Source organism: Bos javanicus, chromosome 4 (assembly GCF_032452875.1).
Source record: "Bos javanicus breed banteng chromosome 4, ARS-OSU_banteng_1.0, whole genome shotgun sequence".
In the NCBI taxonomy this organism is placed as follows: Eukaryota; Metazoa; Chordata; class Mammalia; order Artiodactyla; family Bovidae; genus Bos; species Bos javanicus.
The window spans coordinates 63,398,860-63,416,914 of NC_083871.1; the positions used below are offsets into that span (position 1 = coordinate 63,398,860).

The following is an 18,055-nucleotide window of genomic DNA, read 5'->3' on the forward strand; positions in this document are numbered from 1 at the left end:
GTTTGACAGATGCAGTCATGTTCAGGAATTTGTGATGACAGGGATCGTCCTTTTTCACCACACTTTGAGCTGACTTTATAGACCTTTATCTTTTACATCCAAAGATCAAATAAATTTTTAAAAATCACATTTAATGAGAACTAGGGGAAAGAAACTGGTGGCAATTAAAGAGTAAAAATAACTTCTCTGTGGCTTCAGACCACAGGAGTTTTCTCATTTTAAGAGGCATGGGCAAATCACTTAAACAAGGCCTTTTGGGGCTGTGTTCATCTCATGTTTCCTCCCACACCCAGTGGTGGTTAAAGTTATAGATAGTCACAGCTCTTGAACCCATGGAATTGTGCAGTAAATGGAAGTACAACCAGGCCAAATTCATCCATTCACAGATGCAACCTTGTAGCATGGATGTCAAAGCCAAGTCTCCTCTGTAACCAGTTGCTTTGTATGGAAAGGGGTTAATCAGAATTAGAAAAGGTTATGGAACCCGCAGTCTTACTGAGAGACCTTCCTTCCTCCACCTCTTAAGCCCTGTTTCTATACTCCTCTAACTCTGGACACAAAGTCTCATAGTTGGCTAAAATCCAAGGAACTCTCATCTGGCCACCTCATTTTCTGTGTGCAGATTTGTTTGGGGCCAGACCATGGGAAAGACCTGATGAACCCTTCCTCAAACCTAGAATAACCAAGCTCACTGAAATACCCAAAGGCAGCCAGAGCAATTTGAGATTCCCACTTCTGCCCTACAAAATTGTATTTCAGGCCAGAATTTGGGAAGCACTCCTCAATCTTAGAGTCAGGCTAACACCTGGAAAAACCCTAGGGTGTCCCTAGCTTCCCAGTGAACCTGCAGACACAAAAACAATCACTTATAGAAGATAACTCTGAAGTACTCCCTACAATTTCTTACTTTGAGACATAATGTGAGACTGATTCAAGAGGAGATCAGTCTCAAGACAAGAAAGAAGTAGGGGTATTTAGACTATGCTTTGGGGGCCCTGGTACACCAAGGGATTTGACAGTTTCTGTTTCAAGGTCAAGTCTATCTCTGGTGTGTAACCCAAGCCCATTCCTGAAAGTACTGTACTTACCGGTAGAAAGTAGTGTAGTCCACAGTTGAGTGGCAGGTCTGAAATTCCCAGGATTTGAGTTTCTGGCATTCTCGATGGGCTCTAAGCTTTACCTTCACTGTCCCTTGACACAGTTCAGGTACTGGTTTTCTCTGGGGTCTGTTACAGAACTCATTGGACTCCACTCTCCAGGACTCAGCAAAGTCATCCACATCAAACTTGAAGCTTCCATCTCCACCAATTAAGTCATCACGCTTATGTCCATTGTAGTTGCCACAAAGACCACAGAGTTTGCCCTTGAGATGGGGGGCAGCCATGACTTCTACAAAACTGTCTCCATCCCAGGATATTTCCAAACCTAGAGGAAACAAGAAGCAATCACTCTTGAATCCACCAATAGTTTTCAAGTGTAGATTCTTATACAGTACATATGACTATCCTCTAACAAGGAAGACTAAGGACCTCACTAAAATCTTGATTACCTTTCAGTCTCTCCACATCGAACATTGTGTGATATTACACAAATCAATTATTGGGGCTTAGAACTTTTTAAATGTATGAGTTTTGCCCTTACAATGTTATCTTATATGTAGTGTGACTTACAGATGATTCTTCATTGACCATGTTACTCTACAGTTTATATTTTTGCCCTTTTTCAGAGTAATTGTCTTGGTTCACATCATGTTTTCATTTATCCAACAATGACTATAATGTGGAAATGGAAAGATAACAAAGATGATAATTTGAAATGTAATTTTCTCTTTATCTAATATTCTCCCCATATGATGATATTTAGAGCCAAGTGAAAATTTCCAAATTATTTGCCATAGTGGAAGTATTAAAGTAATAAATATAAAGCTTCTGAACACATCCTCTTCAAAGGACAACACTCATACAAATGAAAACATTTGCCTCCCATTATTTTAGTCATCCATGAGATACACACAGCTGTTTAATCCGTGCTTCCATGGTTGAGATGTTATGAGACCTAGGTTGGGGTCTCCATGCATACCTGGGCTGATCATAGCTTCAACATTTGAGCAAGCATGGAGGCTACCAGGCCATAGGTCAAAATTCCTCATGTGCTGGACAGAATCACCTGGACAGCACTGTTCACTGAGGAAACAATCTTCATTCCACAAGGTTGAGAACATAATCCCCTCTTGGTTTGCTGAACTGACCATCTAAACAGTTGGAGAATTTGAGAACATTCATTTTCTCCCGACCTACTAGCCCTGAGTGTCTAGGATTTACTGTAACAAATGACCCCACTGAAGAGTGGAATCTCTGTCATGGGTCGGACAGCCAGGCTCTGCTGTCACACAGCACAGATCAGTTTGATCAGGATGCCAGGAAGAAATGATGCAGTATGTGAACACACTACCCATAAGACAAAGGAGAGGGTTTCATGAAAAGTCTTTTGAGGATCAACCCAGAGCAAATGATGATTCTGGTATTAACATTTTCTTTATGTCTCAAGTGTGTGGTGGAAGCCCTTCTTACTGTTCTCTTGGTAATATCTTGGCAGTGCCCGAGCTACCCAGTGAATGGATGAACTAGGTACCAGTGCTGTAGATGAGGACTGAGGGGACATCTACAACAGGTCACAGTGCATTTCTGCTCTGGGATTCCTCCTTACTCACTGTCACTGTCTCCTAAGAGTGACAGCCCACAAAGAAAGCTCCGTTTTAACAGAAAAAAATAGAAAATATCCCCAGCTGTGTGTTTTCAATCTTATCCTCTTGGATTTCTGACAAAACCTAGTCTTTGATTTAGTCCTTTCTGAGTATCCAGAGAGAGCTTCTTTTTCTTTTTTTTTAAGAAGACTTTATCTTTGTTCCTGAAGGATCAACATTAGCCTGATGAGTAAATGCTCAGAAGATGCTCAGAAGTTGGGAGATAAGGTGGTGATGAGAAAGAAGAAAGGGGTGGGGAGGGATGGAATGGATCTTGTTTGAATATAAAATTGGCATAAGGCAACATTAGAGTGATGTAAGAGCAGTAGGAAACACCCAGAAGTAAGATGCTACAGATAATATTCCCTAAGCCAATATTCTAAAGCCAATATTCCTTTGGTCATTGTCCTAGAGGAGAAAAACCTGGCCAAATAGCATTCTGCAAGCAGGTCACACAACTGACATAAGAAAGAGTTACAGATCTGCTTTAGGGGAAATTATTGGTAGAATAAACCAGTGGTCCGAAACTGGATTTCTCAAGAAATAAACCGAAAGACTCACATGGAAATCATGTATGGTACATGAAAAGAACAGAAGTATTCTCAGCCCAAGGCAAAGGTAGAGAAGGTTTCTTGGTCAGGAGAAGCAACTCAGTTCCCGAAAGCAATTGAATAGAATTAGCTATTCTATTAGCTATTCAAAAGAAGGAAAGAAGGTCATAAGAAAGTCTCTTTTGGGCTTTGGGAGTAACTGAGTGAAGAGAAGACAATGATGGGACAAGGTGATCAGAGCAAGGACAGGCTGCTAGTCTGTCCACACACTGGACTGATCTCCTGTGAGGATCTCAAACATTGGGTCAATTCTGACAATCACAACTATTGTATAAAACAATTTCTATTTCTTCACGCCCCATCATCGAACACAGTATCTGGCACGTAGTATATTCTCACTAAATGAATGAATTATACTGTAAATTGACACAATGAGTCAGCAAAGCCAAAGAAATTTGTGAATTTCATGCCAGTTAAGACACTGAAATAACATTTTGAAAAAAGACAAGCAAACTGTAATTTGATTTGTAATATACTCTCTAAGGTATAAAAGAAACTTGACCTCATACTCCTGTAACTAGGCAGCTGCCCAGCCAGAGAAACGAAGGGAGAAAATCAATTCCATACAACGTTCTAACTTTTAGAGCATAATTCCAAAGATTTTCCACCTTGCAAAATTTTCCAAACTACAAATCTCTTTCCTAGACAGCAGGCAAACACTGCTCTTCCAAGTGCCACATTGGTCGAGAATTTACATCCAAAGAAGCTCCAACAAAATTACTGGCAGTGATACAATAAATTTGAGATTTTGGGCAACTGAGTTCATGGGAATTCAACTCACAGGGAACAAGTCAGTCATTCTTTCTTTGCAATGGACTGGTGGTTCCTGCATGCTTAAGAAGATGCAGGCCCACTGTGTTTTAAATATACTCTTCTCAAGACTCTGGGCTTCTCTGGTTGCTCAGATGATAAAGAATCTGCAATATAGGAGGCTCATGTTCAATCTCTGGGTCAGGAAGATTCCCTGGAAAAGGGAATGGCTACCCACTCCAGTATTCTTGGGGTTTCCCTGGTGGCTCAGATGGTAAAGATTCTGCCTACAAGGCAGAAGGCTTAGGTTCGATTCCTGCATCAGTAATATTCCCTATCCACTCCAGTATTCTTGCCTGGTGAATTCCATGGATAGAAGAGCCTGACAAGCTACATACAGTCCATGGGGTCATAAAGAGTCAGACATGACGAATGACTAACACTTTTGCTTTTTTTCTCAAGACTCTTGACATCTCTTTCATGAAATACAATCCTCAAAGTAAGAGAATAATTTGTAATTCACTCCCTTTTTCTCCTCTTTTTATCATCATGTTAAGAGGATATTTACAGAACAGTGTTAGGCTTCCTATTGTGTTTGGATGACTTACTTGACTACAGATGACTTTGTCTATTCTTGTATCATATACACACGTATTTGCATGGTTATTTTTACTCTCTACACGAGTAAAATCCATGCAAAGTAAATTACAGTAGTGACAGGCAAAAAAAAAATGAATAAGTTGTAATTGAAAAACTCATTGCTTTTCCAAAAGAGATTTTAAATAGGCATCTTATGAAATGAAAATGCCATGGAAGTGTTTGAGGGTTTGGGGTTAGTCTTTTCTGCAGCTGGGATGAGTTTCCCAATTCTCTGCATGGGAAATTGGTAGAAACAACTGGCAGTCAGAAGGCCAAAGCTGAAGCACATGTCTCATCTGGGATGTGAGCAGCAGCTGCATTCCTTCCACTGGATGAAGAGTCTTCCAATTTTCCTTTGCACCAGTGAATGTTTTACCAACCTGTTTTTCACCCTTCAAGTGTGTGACCTGGCTCCAGATTACTAATTTTTTTTTGGTGGGAAAGTTGTTGGTCTTTTATTTTGTGGTTGCTTTTGTTTATTTGTTTTTGGTTGTTATTGTTGCTTTTGCTGCAGTCCACTTTTAAGAGAGAGGAGGTGCAAAATCTGTAGATATACCATAGTGATGCTTAAAAATGGAGAATTTTTTCTGCTTAGAGTTTAAACCAAAGGAATATGTGTGTGTGTGTGTGTGTGTGTGTGTGTGTGTGTGTGTAGGGAAGCCTCACATGCTGCTGTTCATAGGGTTGCAATGAGTTGGACACAACTTAGCGGCTGAACAACAGCAACATACATATACTTCAGGTTCCTCAGATGTAGAGTTTTACCAAAAGTAAAATACAAAGCCACACTCCCATATGTTAATACTTTCAGGTGGATCTGACGTAACTCTTTCAGGTGGAGTTGATGAAGTGAACAGATGGCAGAAAGGAAATATTTTAAATGATTCGCTAAGTGCCGAGAGTTGGGCGGGGGAGAGAGGGGAGTTGTGACAGGAAGGAGCAGAGCTTTCTCAAGCTTCCAAGCCTTGCTTTGCCTTCTGTACTACCCTAGTTGTTCTTAGATATGTAACTACTGCTTAATTCCACCCAAGCTACACAGCCACCTGTGCTCTTCTGCCAAAAGATTCTATCATGAAGTGCTGAGTCTATAAACCACAGGGGCGAAGAGTCATTTCCCTCTATCTCCCAACTTACACCTGCAGTCTTGATTTAAACGGCTATTTCAAAGAAATAGCCTTTGATCACTTGAGCTTATGAAAAAGATTATGGAGGAAGAACAAACATTCAAAGGATATACTGTGATATTTTAGATAGACAATCAATAGGTAATAAAAATGAAAACATCCCTAAGGGATAGTACAAACTGAGATTTGGGGACCAGAGTAGAAAGGACTATTGTCTGGAAATGGAATTGTTCCATTCAAAAGATAATTTCAAAGCAATTTTAGCACCCAGAGATATATAGTTCTTCCCTAGGAAGCAGAAGGTTTGTGCCCTCCGTGTGCTACAGGAAGTTGGTCACCTGCGTATAAAAGGTACCACGTAAATTAGCTGCATCATGGCAAGAGAGATGGAAAAAAGACAAACTGCAAAACTGAATTCAAGGCCTAGAAGAGTTAAATTGACTAATCCAATTATGGCATTTATGACCTATTATTATTTTCTTAGCAGCCTCATCCTTTTGCTCATTTTTACCATGTGAAGTCCTTACAAAGAGGACATTTATTCCGTAAGGTATTGCCAGCTGTGAGAGGAGCAGTTCTGAACCTCCTCGACTGTTAGTAATTCTGAATATGCAGAATTCCTTTGAGAATTGGGTTGTGGCTAATAATTTCCATATCAGTAGTATCCATTATGTTCAGCCGGCATGCAAAAAGATAAACAAGGTACTTCTAATTAGTCTGTGTAATAATAGGTCGTTTTGTGTCCATGTTACGTGAAGCCACAAATTGTTGCCTCCTTCAAAGAGATAAGCTGAGGCCTACATGTGCAGAGTGACATGTCATTTGAATGTTAACAACTGGTGTCTGAATTTTCTGGGGTGGATTAATCCCTCTGAAGTTGAAAGAACAGAACTCTTCACATCTACCACTTTCAAAGTGAACATTCTTCTCTATAGAATGCTCGAATACATTAATATTTAACATTTCTCAGTGAAACCATGTCATACTCTCTAAATAAAAATCTCCGTGGGTTTCTCTTTGGTTTCCTGCCTTTGTTTAGCTAAGCTGGCATTTCATCAGCTCAAATCAATTTACCGAATATATTTTGACTTGAACAGAAAACAGGGTTCTGAAAGTACCATGGAGAACAATCTCTGCATTCCCTCAAAAGTGCCTGCTCTATCAAATGTTTCCCTTTCTGATCCATATTAGATAAAGAAACTGGAACCCAAGTGATGCTTTTACATTGTTAAATTTTCATTAATGCACAAAGTAAAATATATATATATATATATATATATATATATATGCTGACTTCCTCAAATATCATGCTTAAAGAAACAGCATGCTAAGAGGACATGCAATTCAATATCCAACTGACCAAAATATGCACTAACCAAAGGCAGCATGGAAGGAAGCATTCATGATATCATACAAAATGTGTGAACAAACTGAATTCATTCTTTGGGGCTGATAATAAAGGGTAGAGTTCTGCTTCTAAGATGTCTCTCTTAGGCAACATCTCACAGACAAGAATGTGGGCCTCTGTGAACCCCTATGAGTCACTTATTAGCAACTATGAACAGTTTGGCTTAGGGGGAATGTATCTGCCAGTGGAGTGGCAACAGAGTCCAGCAAGTCTCAGGCAATACGTGATGCTGAGAAAAGGTCTCAGAATCAGTGGCCAGCTCCATGAGCCCATGGCTGGAGAGAGTGCTTTCAGAGCAAGCACCCTAAGTGTCTTCCAGCAGGAGCTGACAGTTGTGCCCATCAACTCAATAAGCAGCCTTCCCCAGGTCCAGAATGGACAGGACTGCTGGTCACACAGCCCATCATCCCCACTCCCATATGCACACCCACAGGTTTGCAGTTTGCTTTTGAGGATTCCCTCCTTCTTGGACAGATGTTAACAAGGAAACACTCTTTCTCACAGATGTGAAACTGCACATGACTAGCTGAGCTGGGAAAGACACTGACAATTCCAAGCTGGACATCAATGACCTAAAATAGCAACACAACATGAGACAGTGGTTATCCGGAGAGAACAACTGCTATTTTCGGAATGAGGATGAAAAGACACTGGATGTGGACAGATCGCATGTTGCGGGTGACTGGCATCAGATTGCAAGGCTCCTCGGTATGCCAATTTTCTCCAGCTATTTTGTGGCATCTGGAGAATGAGGCGACCCCTGCAGTTGGTGGACTTCTCTGCCTCTGGTTTTCCTCCACGGAGGAGGAGGGGGAGCAGCTGCAGCTTCTGGGCACCAGTTGGTGAGGCAGAGGGAAGCGCCAGAGGTACACAGAAGGCCCTTGCTTCTGGAAGCCCACCTGCTTTGGTCGTCACTTTCAAGAGGTAGCCGTCCAGGTCGATGTGGAACTGCGGCGCGTGGCAGGGCAGCGCGATGCGCGAGCCGTTCCAGCGCACCGTCAGGTGCTGCTGGAGGCTGACGGTGCCGGCGCCCAGCACCAGGTCCACCGACTTGGTCCAGGAGAAGGAGCGGGTCCTGCGCGCGTCGTTCTTCACCAGCACCTGAAAGGGCGAGGCAGGGGAGGAGCAGTCTTTTGTCAACACGTACTGACACGTCCCCTGAAAGTTAAATGTCCGTCCGTCAAAAGTGTTGTAGTGGGGGTCTCCAAACACCGTGCAGACGCCGGGCTCTGCGGATGAGTGAGAGACAAAAGCAGGTCATAAACCGAGCACAGGATTCAAAGAGAAAAACAAGGGTCTCTGCAATAAACTTGATAGGGGCACCTGCCAGGTAAAGGGAGGGCCTGAGCAGAAATACACTAAGGAAAACCAACTTAAAAAAAAAAAAAAAAAGTTCAGTTGTTCCAAAAGTTTGTACCAAATCTCATAGGATATGAAGTACTTCTGGTGCTTTTATACTTAAAAGTTACTTATAACACTTCTGAATTTTTAAAGCATCTCTATTTTAGAGCCTTGATATGCTTCTATGGTCTTAATGTCAAGGTTAGAGAAATGAAATTAGGATGATTTTGTAAATAGAACTGGCCAAATTTCATAATCCATATAAATGAGAACAAAAATATAAATAAAAGGCAGCAGCATATATGACAATTCATCAAAGCAACAATATTGTTTCCTTTTAACTGATTCAAAAATCAGGGAACATGGTATTCTAAATGTTATTCATGGTCTTAAAAAAGTATTATATTCAATACTCATATATTTCTAAGGACAGATAAACAGACTTGCCAAACAGATACATGTTTAATGTTAAGAAACAAAACACTGATGAAACTGTCTCTGTGTATTTTCTAGAAATACAAGCCTCCTATATTTTGATCTTTGTATTCAAAATCAAAAGTTGGATAAAAAATAAATTGCAAACCCCATCATTTATTAAGTTTAAGAAATTTCAGTGAATTCATCACTTCAAAATACCAGTAATACACTACTATGAGACCCAAGTAAAGTTTTATGCTTTAGGGCATTCCAAAGGTTTATATAGAAAATTAAGTATCATTTCTTTTTTTTAAACAAAATTTGACATTGATTTGTTTCCCATAAAAAGATATTTTATCTGTTTTAAAGAAGGCATACACAACCAGGAAATGAGAAATTCAGAGAAATTAGTCCGAACTAAAATAAAAAGATCAGTTTCTAGAACAGGTCAAGAACATGACACTATCTCATATAATAATAATTCTGAAGATGTAAGGGAAGAATGAAGCATCCATTGGGAGGAAGGATGTGCCAACAGATTTGGTAGGACCAACTAGATCCAAAGTAAATATGTGCGTTTAATTTCTAAAGTGTTTGGAAATTAATGTTGTTTTATGATACATTATGTCATTTCATATGTCAATTTCATGTGACTCCACATAAATTAGATGTATTGGGAATTTTATAAATGAATTACTTGTCTAAGTTAGCTTTTCTTGTCAACATTTAATAAAGACTCACAGAACTGATCGTTTCTGATATGTAGGGTTCAAATACTTCAAGGATTATAGAAAAGAATTACTTAGGGGAAGAAGGTGGGAGAGAAAGCTTGAGAGCTCAGCAGCAACATTTTAATTCACCCTCCATTTCAATTTCTTTCTTATCCTTTTTTATGGTTGGTCTTTCAGTATAACTCAAATTTTACTCAGTTTGTTGCAGCGCACAGCACCCAGTCCCCACTTTCCAAATCCTATACCCAACTCCAACTAGTTTTCCCACCTATCTAACCACTCCATACTGCATTTTTCAGTCCCCTTCTCCATGTTATTACTTTCAAAATTGTCCTATTACACATTTCTCTCGCATTCTGATGAATGGAATCCCTCCCTGGTATGAGAATGGTGCTTTCTGGTTGATAGGAAGCAAGGAAGTTCTTTGGGACACCCCAAGTGGCATCAGGAGACATATAGTTCAAAGTTAATACTACCACATGCCACAAAAGAACTAAATGTTAACCTGACCACCAGATGCACCAAATTCAAGCAAAGGGCTTTTTCAGAGTTTTTAATGCCACATATTCAACAAGAAAACCCAGAACCAATCAAGGCTTTTGAGCTCTTGAGCTCGTAACAGATGGATTTCAGCTTGCAACGGCCAAGACATAAATGAAGGAGCTGAAATTATACTCCTGAGAAATCCGCTCTCTGCTGTTGAGCAAGCACAGGGAATCCCTATATTTCTGCCTGGAGTCTGCAGGGGACATCGTATGGCTTCTCCAGGTGTTCTGACTCCAGCTGCATCAAAATTATCACTAACAAACACAGTAATAGCTAACATTTACCAAGAATTCACTACACACCTTAGCACTGTTCTCCATGCCTACTGATCATGGACACATTGTAAGAAAATGGATATTTAGATTTTCTCCTAACATTAAACAAAGAGCTAAGCCTTTGGCAGGAAATCCAGAAAATGAACTATTATCTAGTCATTGAAAAAGTTTGTGTAATTAATGTTCGTGCTTGAAGAAATACTTATGCCATGTTAAATGAAAAATAGGAAACCAAATTCTATCTATACAACAAATCTTGACCATGTTAAAATAAATATCCAAACACCTACAAACCCTAAAATTATAAACTGAGGTTGTTTCTTAGTGGTAGAACTATGAGTGATATTTTTTTTCTGCCTTACACTTTTCTGTTTTCATTTTTGTTGTCCTTTTGTTTTTAAGAGTCCAAGTGCGGGTGTATGTCAATAAGGTCAATTACATGGCAAACTAAATCCTCAAAGAAACAACAGAAAATATACTGCCTGCAGCATGGCCCAGGAGTCCTGGGAAAAGCTGAGCTGAATTGTAGCTGGGCAGGAAGCAGTGAGGGACATCCACGGATACCAGGCAAGGGAAATTATGTCTGAGTAGGGCTTTTCCTTGGAGAAGGCAATGGCAACCCACTCCAGTGTTCTTGCCTGGAGAATCCCAGGGACGGGGGAGCCTGATGGGCTGCCGTCTATGGGGTCGCACAGAGTCGAACACAACTGAAGCGACTTAGCAGCAGTAGCAGGGCTATCAGGAAAGATATTTTTCAAGAGGCCTAACTTGTGGAAGAGAAGGGTTCAGAGAACAAGATGATTTTCTTTGTAACGGCAAAACAGAAGAAGCCAACAAAAATTCATGAGGAAGAAGATGCCTGAGAAATACATGCTGCATTTGGGGGCACTAAAATAATTTTGAAACCTTGGCCCTTTTTTCTGTCTGCTCAAGGTCCCTATGCCAGATCCCGCAAAAGCAGCGAACACGTGCACTGGAGAAAAACTGAAAGTGAGACTCTCAGGGTTACCAAATCTGCCTCTCTGAAAAAGAAAACTAGAGAAATACTTAGGGGACAAAAATGAACACTGTATCTGCATATAAATTTTGTTCAGCAGACCCAGTAAAATAAGCCACAGTCCCAGACATCCTGATGTCCAGTCACATTCTTCTGGGAAGCCTGTAGTGATAGAGCTGAACAAACAGACCCTATCCTTGCTTGAATATATTTAAGTCAGAGGATGGGAAAATGTCAGTTTACAAGCAGCAGTATGTAAGGGCTTTTCATAGTCCTTTAAGTCAAATCATCAGATGTCATTTTTGTTTTGGTTTGTTTTCAGTAATATGTATACAATGTCTAGGCACTGGAAAAAAAGATTAGAAGTGCATAAACCCAAATACTAATAATGTTTTTTTCTCTTAGGTAATGAAATTATGTGTGATATTTATTTTCCTCTTTCTTGTTTATGTGTATATACATTATTATTTACATTTTATTATTTACAATCACTATGTATACTCTTGGAATAAGGACATTTGTTTTTAAAAATTGAAAGTATTGAATTAAAAAGTATCTCTTTGATGTTTCATACTTTAATAAGAAAGCTAGAAGAATTAAGAGAGTCAAGCTGCTTCTAGAAAAAATTCCAATGTTTTGCTTTTATCCTCATCAGGTACATTTATTTCTGCCATGAGTATATTTATTCTAATAAGATGCCTTCCTTCTGAGAGCAGTGATTATTCTCAAAACATCCGTCAGTGAAAATTAAGGGGAAAGTGTACAACTTCATTGGAGGTGGGCATGGCAACCCACTCCAGTATTTGCGCCTGGAAAATCCCATGGACGAGGAGCCTGATGGGCCACAGTCCATGGCGTCGCAAAGAGTTGGACATGACTGGAGCGACTTAGCACACATGTATGCATACAACTTCATGTCATAAAAAAATAAGAGAAATTGAGAAGATTCTAACCTGCTTCCCCCAGAATACAATAAAACAAAAACAGAAAAGCATAAGAATAAAAAAAGTTTCATTCACGGTTCCACCACCAAGAAATAATCCTTGTTTACTATTTTGGGGTGTCAGGGGTGTGTGTATGTTTGTGTATATTTTTAACGAAGTTAAGATTATCCTGTACATGAAATTTTATTTCCTCTTCACTTAACACAAGATTTCCCCAGTCACTAAAGTCACTTTGAAAACACAGAAGGTGACTTTCATTCTCAGTCCATTAGTATCTCTGTGAACAGAATCGTCTCTCCAACTCCTTGCACCACACCGCCAAGCAGATCAGCACATTTCCAGAGTAGTGTTCTAACCACGAGGAAGTCTATCAAATAAAAACATGGCTTTCAACTTTCCTCCACATCAACTGCTGCGAAATGGGCCCGTGGAATTCCAGGGCCACTGGGTCATGCAGGGCCCCCTGGGAACCCCAGGTGGGTAAGAGCTGTGATGATGCCAAGTTTGGGTCAAGAACCAGGAAAGGCTGGGATTAGAAACACTGCCCTGAACACAAGCCCTTGTACTGTTTGTCTAGGCTCCTCTTGACATGATGTAAGCCTCCAATATAAACAGACCCAGCAGGAACTGAACTTCCCCATGCAGGAGGCTCTGGCCTCGCTCAGAGGTGTCCCTGACAGCTGCTTCCCCGAGGGGGCCTGCAAAACCACAGAAGCTCCACCGAGGGGCACCTGGATTCCTTTCAGATTTTACACCCTTGGCTTTTTAAATCAAAACTTAATCTGACTTTACTGTGTGAATGTGGGGGAAGGGCCTAGTGAGTCTCTTTCCACTCATCCCTAATCCACCAGACAGACTTACAAATCTACAAATAAAAAGCTGATTTTTTCTTTTTAAGTTGACTAGGCACCTGAAACTGATTAAAAAAAAAAAAGATTTGATAGAGAGAGGGCTAAGAATGTAAATTTCTTTTCCAATAACTTCCATAACCTCAAATCCTTACCAACCTCAAGCAGAAGAGCAAAGGACACATCCCCCCACATTTGAGATCTAATAAACTAAATTTACCCCTAAAGCCCTGGTTGACATCCTGTGTGCAGCCTCCCCACCTGAGCCCAGGGCTACCCCACCTCTCACCCTGGCTGTGCACTGGCCATGCCTGCCCACACCTCACAGTTCACAGCACTGGAATTCTTCAGCTTCTAGCTCATGTACCAACTCCCCAGGCCTCAGCCAAAGTCAATTCTCTCTTCTAAGTCCCCAAAACAAAACTGACCACATGGCTCAGATTTTCTGAGATGGTCAGCTTCCAATACTCTATTCTAGTCACATTATGTGTTTCAGTTTGAGGGTTAAAAATATGGTCACCAAACCCACAGTATGCTTATGAGGAGGCACTTTCTACCCTAGCTTTTGTACTTCAATTTTTTTAATTTTTAAAATTTAGGTAAAATTGACCTATAATTTCATATTAGTTTTGTATGTATAATGTAATAATTCTGTTTGTATACATTTTGAAATTATAACCACAAATCTAATTAACATCACTCACCTAACATAGTTAAAATTTTTTTTCTTGTGATGACCCTATTGTTAACTATAGTTCCTTTTTATCCTAGCTTTTAGTCATAATGTATTTTTAATGCCTAAACCAGGCCTTAAACTCCTTACACATAAATTCTGTGTATACTTCTCAGTGTCTGACACACTGCCTTCTGCCTTGTACACTGGAGGATCTACCTTAATATTGGATAAACGGATTTATCTATGCATTACCAACAGCAATGACTGGTATAATCCATATTAGATATCAAATATTTTCTAAATGAAAGGTTGATTAATTAAAGATTATATTTCAGTAGGAAAAATATACTGCTCCCACTGAACTCACAAAAATAGTTAAGTTTGATAAATGGTGTACAGCAAATAATTTAATAGAATTTTGCTTAATCAATTAATTAGTTGAATTATAAACAAATTATCCTGGGTAATCCAGGAAGGACAGATGCTATCACAAGTGGTCACTTGTAAGTGAAGGAAAAAGGCAGAGAAGTGAGTGTCACACGATGATATGGCATGAGAAGAACTCAACTCACCACTGCTGGCTTTGAAGATGAAAGGAGGCTTCAAATCAAGGAAAATGGGCAACCTCTAGAATCTAGACTAGCATGAAAACAGATCCTCTCGAGCCTTGAGAAGGGATGCAGTTCTGCCAACACCTTGATTTGGACCCACTCAGATCCATTTCAGACTTCTGATCTCCAGGACTTGCTAAGATAATGAATGTGTACTGTTTTAAAAACACTCAGTTTGTTTACAGAGACAAGAGCAAAAAAATGAATTTAGCAAAAATCAAGGCAACTAGTCTGGAGTGACTAGCTCATACCAGGCAACACGCCAGATGCTTTCCATAGTTGCACTATCTCCTTTAATCCTCACTACTTGTCTACACATGGTATATTACCCTAATTTCTTAGCAGTGAAGCTGAAGAAACTGCCATGTTGCCCGTGGTCTCTAAGCAAGTAGTAGTAAAGAAAGAGTCCAACCCAATCTCTGTGGCTTTGAAGCCAGTGCCTCCCTGACCATGACTCGAAATTTCCATTTATACCCTATACCACAGCATCCCATGCAGTCACTGTTGTTAACAAATTGGGATTACAGAGCTTTTAGGAAATAGGAAGATGGGTATAGACACTCTTCCTTCCAAGTGAAAATGAGTATATCCATTCAAATGTAGAGATTCATAGACACCCTGTTCCAAGACTAACCAATGACCTCCTAGGAGTTCATGAACCTCAGTTTAACAATGCCTATCTGATTATAAACTATATGATATGGTTCTGTCATTTAACGTGTTTACATTTTGTCTCTCCAAACACATTGCAATTTCCTCAACTCAGGGGTCTGTATCAACCTTTATCCATGTCCTCCATGACACCTTCCAGAGTGCTGGAAAGTCACTGATGTTAATACAAACTTGTTATAGAAGATGCATTTTTGACACTCTCTAATCTAAGCCCTGACCTTAAAATGTCTGCTGTCTTAAAGCTAGAAATTACTGTTTATCAGAAAAGAGAACTTTTTACCTGAGAGATGGGTTTCTCATCTTTAAATTAACCTGTCGCCCAGCTTTGAAACCACTTTAAAGCTTTGCGAATATTAAGTTGCTTAGAATAGAGTCCTGGGTTTGAATCCCAGTCTTGCCACCCACTGACTACAAAATCATGTACTACTTACATAACCTCAGTCTATTCATCTGTAACATGGGTCGAAGAACAACTACTTTGCATGGTGGTTATAAAGACAGCATTGTGAAAATGCTGAGAACATAATAGATGCTCACAGAGTAGTCATTACTGGTTGTATCATTATAAATGCTATGCAAATCTTGCAAATCTGCTGCTGGCAGAAATAGAACTGATAAGATTGTAACATACTTATAAAAGGTAAATGTGTTGAAAAGACAATGTTGAGTTCATCTATAAAAGACAAACAAAATGTAGATTTAGAGCTTGAATGGAGTAAGCCTCTAGACCAAAAGATTGTTACCATGATAGTCTTAAACATGGGAAAGAAGGCAGCTTGCACTAGAATAGGAGACCAATCTGCCCAGAATGGGTAGTTGCTTCAGGAGATGTAAAACACCCCAGCCGTCTAAATAAACTGGCCTGAGATCTATTGTCAGCCTGAGAAGTTTAAATTTATTTCAAAGAACCAGCATTTCTTAACATGTTTTCTATGAAACATCAATCCTGCCTGTTACTCTGCCAAAATAAGTAGAAATTAAAAAGAAAAAAAAAAAAACCTCTGCAGCCCAAATTAGTTCGGGAGGGACTCTATACTCCATCATCCTCCTGAAAGTTTACCCTGCACACTGGCATGTAAAGGGCTCTGAGAATTCTGCAGTGAGGAAACACATTTAAGTTTACTTGACCCAGCATTTCCCTAATGTATTTAATCATAGAAACTTGTTTTGAAAATATTACTCATGAGGATCCCTCAGCACTAGCATTTCATAAAACAAACTTTGAGAAATTCTGCAAGAGACCAGTGAAGGAAGCTGGTGTAGTTTTCATGAAAGCCAAGTTTGGGTTCTGACAGTGGCTTGCACAAAGGGCTGAAGAAGAAAAGGCAGAGGTTAACAACAGGGAATAGGATGAGGGGCTGGCTGCCGTGGGAATGGGAAGGAAATTATTTATTAGAAAAGCAATGCAAAGAGACAATCAACCAGACCTGATGACTGATGATCAACATGGGAGAAAAATGCCAAAAGTATGAGAAATAACATTAAGACTCAAAACCTGTGCAGCTGGGATAAAGGGGTGCCAGAATTCAGTCAACGGATAGGGGTTGGAAACAGCCATCCATCTCTCCATCCAACTCCCAACCCGGATAATTTAGAGAATCAAAGGTAGCAACTGTTAATCAAATTCAAACACAGTCCTTTGTGAAAGAAGAATGTAGCCTCCAAAAAAGTGAGAAACTGAGATCTGCCATATTCATATCTTGCCAAGAAGTCCTGTGTTAAGGACCTGGAAATCTAGACAAATGTGAAACCAGACTGAGAGAGTAACTGCAGAAGGGGTACCATGGAGGCAGGGCCGTGAGCTCACAAGATGAGAAGGTACAAAGTAAAAGCAGAGCAGACATGTGCATTGAGGAGAAATACGAAAGGGCAGAGCAGAGGAGGGGAGCAGTGGTTGGGGGAGGAGCGCATTAACCAAGAGGAGGACCTCGGTAAGGAAAAAGATGATACTATTCATAAACATAAACTTCACATCAAGGGGAACCACAGAGTGTAGTTAATAAATCATATCTCCCAACTGCCAGGGAAGGTTAGAATTCAAGTATTGTAATCCAAGAAACTGGAGATTCAGTGATCTCAAAGACACAGATAAGGTTTTAAAAGGTGCATAGATACAAATGTTTTCAAATAGAAGCCCCTAATCATGTACAGAGGAAAGAAATTGGCAAACTTCATGTATATTTGGCAGTAAACCTCCAACATGTAGTCAACAAAGAATATACAATAGTGCTTAAAAGCTTGGGCTCTGGAGTCTCATGGACCAGGCTATTGGCATCTCACGGATCAGGCTATTGGCTAACATACCTTGGAGGAGAGCATGGCAACCCACTCCAGCATTCTTGCCTGGAGAATCCCATGGACAGGGGAGCCTGGAGGCTGAAGTCCACATGGTTGCAGAGTCGGACATGACTGAAGCAGGCACACACCTTATTTATTAGTAATTTCTCAGACCCTCAGATCTCATTTGTAAAATGAGAATAACAGTAGCTTCCACTGCATGGATTGTTGTGAGGATTAAGTGACAGAATGCATGGAGAGCATTTATCACAATACTTGACACAGATTTACATTCAATAAATTGCTGCTGGTAATAGGAGCAATTGTAGTGGCAGCAGAGTAGCGGTTTTGTGTTGTTCTTATTTTACTCAGAGGAAATGTGACCTCCAGAGAGGTATAAGTCTGCCTCAGGTTTGCAGACAGTAATGTGTAATTTACCATAAAG

At 40.0% G+C, this 18,055-nt stretch overlaps 1 protein-coding gene across 2 annotated transcripts in view; it reads right to left on the reverse strand.

Moving 5' to 3' along the window:
* BMPER (BMP binding endothelial regulator) overlaps window positions 1-18,055 on the reverse strand; it is a 252,643-nt gene that overhangs the window by 68,276 nt on the left and 166,312 nt on the right. Inside the window, exons 12-13 of one of the 2 annotated variants that reach the window (XM_061414163.1) lie at window positions 8,175-8,504; window positions 1,089-1,425 (exon numbers count right to left, since the gene is read on the reverse strand). In XM_061414163.1, coding sequence (XP_061270147.1) covers window positions 1,089-1,425; window positions 8,175-8,504 — 667 coding nt within the window. The remainder of the gene's footprint in view (window positions 1-1,088; window positions 1,426-8,174; window positions 8,505-18,055) is intronic. The other variant, XM_061414164.1, reaches the window with a different exon arrangement.